Source organism: Suillus fuscotomentosus (genome assembly GCF_016647785.1).
Source record: "Suillus fuscotomentosus strain FC203 chromosome Unknown F5891scaffold_24, whole genome shotgun sequence".
Taxonomy (NCBI): domain Eukaryota; kingdom Fungi; phylum Basidiomycota; class Agaricomycetes; order Boletales; family Suillaceae; genus Suillus; species Suillus fuscotomentosus.
The window spans coordinates 88901-95087 of NW_024539536.1; the positions used below are offsets into that span (position 1 = coordinate 88901).

The 6187-nt window shown below is 43.7% G+C and overlaps 3 protein-coding genes across 3 annotated transcripts; 2 read left to right on the forward strand and 1 right to left on the reverse strand.

The window, feature by feature from the left end:
• Nucleotides 1-1194: 1194 nt before the first annotated feature.
• On the reverse strand, nucleotides 1195-1383 carry F5891DRAFT_951343 (uncharacterized protein; the record flags this gene model as incomplete). Its single annotated transcript, XM_041375035.1, has 1 exon — nucleotides 1195-1383. A coding segment is annotated over one exon (189 nt), but the record flags the coding sequence as incomplete, so codon positions are not given.
• Nucleotides 1384-3126: 1743 nt separating this feature from the next.
• F5891DRAFT_979790 (uncharacterized protein) lies at nucleotides 3127-3662 on the forward strand (the record flags this gene model as incomplete). Its single annotated transcript, XM_041376934.1, has 2 exons — nucleotides 3127-3276; nucleotides 3327-3662. The coding sequence occupies 2 exons, from the start codon at nucleotides 3127-3129 to the stop codon at nucleotides 3660-3662; spliced, it is 486 nt and encodes a 161-aa protein (XP_041226463.1).
• Nucleotides 3663-4816: 1154 nt separating this feature from the next.
• On the forward strand, nucleotides 4817-5452 carry F5891DRAFT_1187982 (uncharacterized protein; the record flags this gene model as incomplete). The annotated part of the gene is made up of 1 exon (XM_041366933.1): nucleotides 4817-5452. One exon carries the CDS (start codon nucleotides 4817-4819, stop codon nucleotides 5450-5452), a length of 636 nt encoding a protein of 211 aa, XP_041226464.1.
• Between the last annotated feature and the right edge of the window lie 735 nt (nucleotides 5453-6187).

Genomic DNA, 6187 nt, shown 5'->3' on the forward strand with positions numbered 1-6187 from the left:
TTAGCCTGAATAATTTGAACTCTCATTCAATAGAAGATCTCTGTCTGTCTTACTAGCCAATTGCTAGCAGACTTGTCCATTCAGACATAGATAGCTTGACTAATTCCAGTGTAACACCTAAGACATACTCAATAATAGACATATGAAGTAAAAAATACATCAGCAAAGTCAAACAGACATGAATAGGACATGATACAGTGGGCCATAGATGGAAATAGGCCTCAGAAGTGAATAGACCACCTTCAGATGACTCAGATAGATGCACAGAAGTTTTGGAACAGTCAAAGAGTGTTGAGGAGTACTGATGTGAGACATATGTGGAAATAACAAGATATGAGCTTAGCACTAGGACCATTGCTATAGCAGCATAACATGGCACTAATGAGCCTTAATAGAAAAAAAGCATTTTTAGAAAGCCTATCTGATACTCTAAGTTGTGAGTATGGTGTGATTGGTGTTAGCATTAATGTCAAGAGCTGTTTAAGATTAAGAGGTATATTCTCAAAAGATAGTAAATACTGCAAGCTCATCATACCAAACAATCAGCTATAAGCTTACTATGTCCAACAACCAACAAGCAAAGTACAGCCACAGTTTTTCAATTTTAATTTTTGGAGATAAGCCTGACATTCTTGAGTGTTACAAGAACTGCATTTTTGGAGAGTATTGTTTCCACGAGCGTGAGTAGACCTACAAACATATATCAAAAAACCAGTTCATAGCACATTGTACAAACAAATGATATATGCCACTAGATAATCAGGATCCCTTGGTGATGAAGTGTGAACTTGCTGGCATGGCTCAGAAGGTTACTGTCTGAGAAACAGATCAGAATAGTCCAGCACCCTGCTATGACTCGGGTGGTGAAATAGAGCAAGGTATAGGACATGAAACCAAACATACTCCCTACATGTAGAGAGATACGCCTCTCTATACCTTTGTAGATAATGACAATTATTCTACCCTCTCACTTCCCCAAGGTAATCAGCCATGTGATGATGTCCAAACCATTATTTCAATCTATGTGAATAATTTCACTTATACCATCCTTGATTGCCAAGCAGAAAAATACTCCTTTGAAGTCCAGGGAAGGCATGAGGAGAAACTCATTCCTTAGTAGGTGCTTTACCACTCTGTTTGTCCTGTAAATGTTAGTCAGTTTCTCATCCAGGGTCCACAACTAGGGCTAGATACTTATCTGAGTTGCATATCAAGTTGTTTTAGAGCATACCTCTTCAACAGAGCCAAGATCTTCAGAACTACATGTGTCCCAATGACTATAAAAAACCTGTTAATTGCCTTTATTGTCTCTGGAGACTGTAGCCTTGTATCTCTGGTGACCCTAGGGAATGCCTGTTGCACTTCCCATACTCTCAAGTATAAACCAAGGGATGATGAATAGTTTCCCTCCCTTAGCCCTGCATAATGCTTGAAACCAACTCATACTTTGACAATCTCCTTCTGTCTGAGCATCATTAGTCTCAATGGCAGCTTCATGAAAACTTAATGTGCCTTGAGCACATCAACTTCATTGCTATGTATTTAGAATTTTGTGTTGAAAGTGATCAATATACTCTTTGGTTAACCAGACTGCTGACCAATGATCACAGGGTTCTGGACATTCATTTCCTTGCCATAAGATTGGATCAACAAGTTTAGCCAAATTGTTGCCATCCATAGAGACAAGAAAGGCAAACTATAATGAGGGTTCCTTATCAACAACATAATGGCATGCAGGGCATGCATTAAGCATATGCCAATTAGGTATATTCCACCCTAAGGCTGAATCCACTCAAGCATCAACATAACACTGAATTTCCATGCATACATCATATGTGACCCTGAATTGCTCAGTAAGGTGACAATGATAATGTACCTGTGAATTGTGAAGATGGGAGTGAAGTGGGCCCATGGTGCAAAGCTTGAAGATAAGCTTCACAAAAGCATTGGCATGTATGCCAAGTTCACACCTGATGCACTCTGGGTAACTAGTGAGTAACTCGATAACCCAGTCTTGCCCGGATAGAGCTAAAGTATGGTAGAGTTCCAGATCTTGAGGATATATGGACTATAGTATACTATGGATGGCAGTCACAACAATGCTGATTACTAGTACCATACATTTCAGTAGTTATTCTCCCTCATACCCCTACCTCTGGACCAGCACAACCAACCATGTCAGCCCCTGCTGTCACCCCTGCAGCTACTCCTCCAGCCACTTTCCCAGCCCCAGTCAAGCTTAAAAAGAAGGATGTTAAGATGATCATGATGTCAATAACTCTTTTTCACAGTTCTATATTGTTACGCACTCAAATAGATCTGTTATGCGGAACCCTAAGAGGGGCGTCGTCCGCTAACGTTCGTGACGTAACCGGAAGGGTCCGGTGTAGCGACTGAGACTGGCAACGACAAGTCGGCAGATATCAGAGATGCGCGTGTCACGTGACTTCTAAGACAGATGTCTTTAAAGTCACTGACGTTCTCAAAGTAAGGACAGTCTTGTCCAAACGATGAGTAGTCGATCGAGGTAGACTTAGGCGCGATGAGCACCTAAGAAAAGATACTAGAGACTGAAGCTGAGGGGGCTTCAGAGGGAAGTATGTTCGAGGGAAGATTGAGTAGATTCAAGTTAGGGAATCTAGTACAGAGTGACCGACTACTTATACTAAGTGGAAAGGGTTAAGGGCAAGGCTACCGTACTGTAGGTAAGGGCAAAGGGGAAACGGAAAGGGTATAGGTATGCTGATAGCAGAGCCTGATTAGTGATGTAAGGTCGAATGCGGAATGAGACCGAGAAACGTTGGAACGAGCCAACGGTAAATGATACAATGCGCAGCACGCATGAGTCAGAGGAAAGATAAGACAAGATAAGGAAAGCCACATTGGTGGCACGAGTCAGAACGAGTCATAGCCCGAAGGCACGTGCGCACGTTGGTGCGATAGGAGGGATGAGGGACGGGAACGGTCCCGAGGATCCGGTCAACGGATAGTCGGTAGAGAAGTACGAGCCGGAGGCATACGAGGGCGAGGACGAAGGGGAAAAATGATAGGGGGGACCATGTAGCCGATGTTACTTGTAACATATATGAAAAATTTGAGACACCAAAGATTCACGAAGAGATGGTAATGTCGATGTCGCATACACGGAGGCTCTTCAAGACAGATACATCACACAACATTCTCAACACCCTTAATCTACCTCTCCCACCTGTGGAGATGGCCAATGTGGTGAAAGGCCACCTCTCCAGACTGAACTTCCTGCACAAGGCTGAAATTGTAAGTGTCTCATCTTACAATAATTGAGCAACTTATAGTTATGCCAACAGGTTGATGGCATCAAAGTAACACATTTTCTGGAGGCTAACTACCTCATTGATATGATCATTGATGTTGTGTGGCTACAAGGGCTTTATGTTGACATCAACCGCAAGCGACTCGACTGTGTATCCAGCCTTGCAGGAGCTGCTGTTCACAATGCCCTCAAGGCATATCACAAGGGCATATACAAGAATGTCAACGCATCCACTGAACAATTCTACGACATTTACAGTTCGATCATAGTGTTGATCAATAGGATCAGGCTTGATGATGTGTCAAGGGAGAGGTACAAATCTTTGTGCAGATCAATCATCAAGCATGGAGAGGCAGATCTTGGGCTCTAGATCATGTGGATTTATCTGCCTCATGCATGGTATCTCTGACTCAATAGATAAGCAGATTAGAACCCAGCTTCAAGCTGAGCTTAGATCGATAGAGTAGCCCTATATAAGGTCAACAATTAAAGTAGATGTTCCTTACTTTAATCTTACTGGGTTTTACCTCGAACTCCTTGTCTTGCTAAAAGCTACTTGCTCGACATCCGATCTGCACCTTCAGAAGGACTTGAGATCCCTTCTGCCTGTAACTGCTATCATTGCTCGCCTCCATTAGCATATGCAACTCTTGCTTGTCTGTAAGAGCCAACCTTGGACTCTCAGCACAATGCATCACTGTCGTGATCATCACTGTTAGATTCATCTCAGTTCGCACGCGACTCATCATCATAACATCCCTCGCACCAGTGCTGAACCTACCAGGGAATTTGTTCTCCCTGGTACTGAGTGTGAGGATGCTTCACGGTCAAACATGCTTGGCAAGGAGCTTGTGGAGAGGATTCAATCAGATATCACCAAGACATCTTTTCCATCATGGCTGGTTCCCCCTCCCAGGAATTTTGGGAGTGCGTCTCATGGAAAATTAAAGGCAGATCAATGGCGATCAGTCTGCACCGTGAGCCTTATCATTACTCTTGTTCGCACTTGGGGTTCTGCATCTGCTTTGGAACAGCAAAGGAGGCTACTGTCTAATTTTACGGACTTGGTGATAGTGGTGGATATTGCAGCAAAGCGGTCAACATCATCCTGCCATGTTGATATTTATCTGACCCATATGACCCGCTATCTTGTTTCTCTGCTAGAGCTATTCCCTGAGCACAAGCTACAGACAAACCATCACCTTTCCTTGCATCTCGAAGAATGTTTGGCCTGCTTTGGACCTGTCCGAGGGTGGTGGTCATTTCCATTTGAATGTTACAATGGAATAATGCGGGACATCAACACCAACAACAAACCAGGTATGTGGATGATCAATTTTCCTTTGTTTTGCTTGACCTAAAGTGTCATATAGGGGAGATGGAGATGACTTTTCTGAGATACTTCTGTCTGGCAACAATTTTGTGCACATTTGCAAAATCATTACATTTGCCTGATACACCACAGTATAATGCCATGATGGTCTCATTTAGAGACTTTTTGAATCAAAGATTCACGGCATCCTTATGGATAACCTTACCCATGGCCATACATCTTCTGGCCGACTCCAGCTTTCTAAACTGGAAACACTTGAAGACCACATCTATCAGGCCCTCCTTCGTCGGGTGAACTTGGATATCACAGATATCTCTTCTCGCTTTACAGCTTGGGACGATGAATCATCCCTTCACCCACTTCTGAACTTCAAAGCGCAAGCTATACATCACATAAATGTGCAAGGACTCACTTATTCATCATTCAGGAACCACTCTGGCAATTCTTTTGTCCTTTTTCAGGTCCCAACTGTGCCTGACCAGTCATCCACTCGCACTGCCAGGCAGGTGCAGGAAGTCTTTATGCATGAGAGGGTGACTGCAGACGGCTCTTCCATGCAGGAATCCTTTTTTGTTGTGAAGGAATATCGCTCATTGTCCCCAGCTCACTCCCATTTGGATCCTTTTGAGGCAATTGAGCATCTAGACGCAAAGCTATACTACAATTACTTTACTGATGATGCTCATGTCTTACAACTCTCCAATATTGTCTCGCATTTCAGCTCTTTTATCTACATTCCCAATGGGATTGAAGAACACTGCATTGTTGTCAGGTCGCTGGATCGGCTTTGTGGCTTTATTTTGAAGTGGATTATTGCCCAATGCTAATGGGTGTATTGGCAGACATGATGTAGGTTGGTGATTGCTTTGGTCATGACTTATTAGGCTATCTGCAATTCAACATATTTTTAATCTCACCAACACCTGCCGCTGCCTGCAGTGTCATATACTACCCATGGTGCCGCTACTATCATCCCCCAGCAGCTGGATCTGGGGGCCATATTGTACATTCACTCTAACAATTTAATGAGGAGTAGGACGGGAAATTGTTAGTTTACATATCTTGAGTAATGCGAATCTCACCTTGGCCTAGGCTTCGGAGGTCGACCAGTCAACTTGCACCCTCCCAATGATAATTAGTAAGCTGACAAGGTTGGTTTTGGCAACCTCTGCAGCTTCCACCAATGGCCTCGATGTGCGATTGAATGAGGTTGAGCGTCATTATACAAGTACTCGTTCTGGCCTCTTGAAGGCGCATTGATCCTGCGTGGCATGCTACAAATGGCCTGTTCCTGGCTGGCATGTCGTGTAATGAGGAAAGTTCGGTGGCTTTGACTTTCCTTCGTTAAAAGTGATGCTCTTTCCCATCCAGCAGTGCAACCAATGCATCTGCACCTCATAGGCTTACATTCAGATCTTCTGCTCATGATTCAGACGTGTTTCATTAACCTTCCACAAGATTCTCGCCATCGATCGCATTCTTAGGTATCGGGGAGCTATGGATCCAGTGCCCAATGCAGCAGATCTGCAACTGAGGAAGAATATGCAAGTGTCATATCCCGT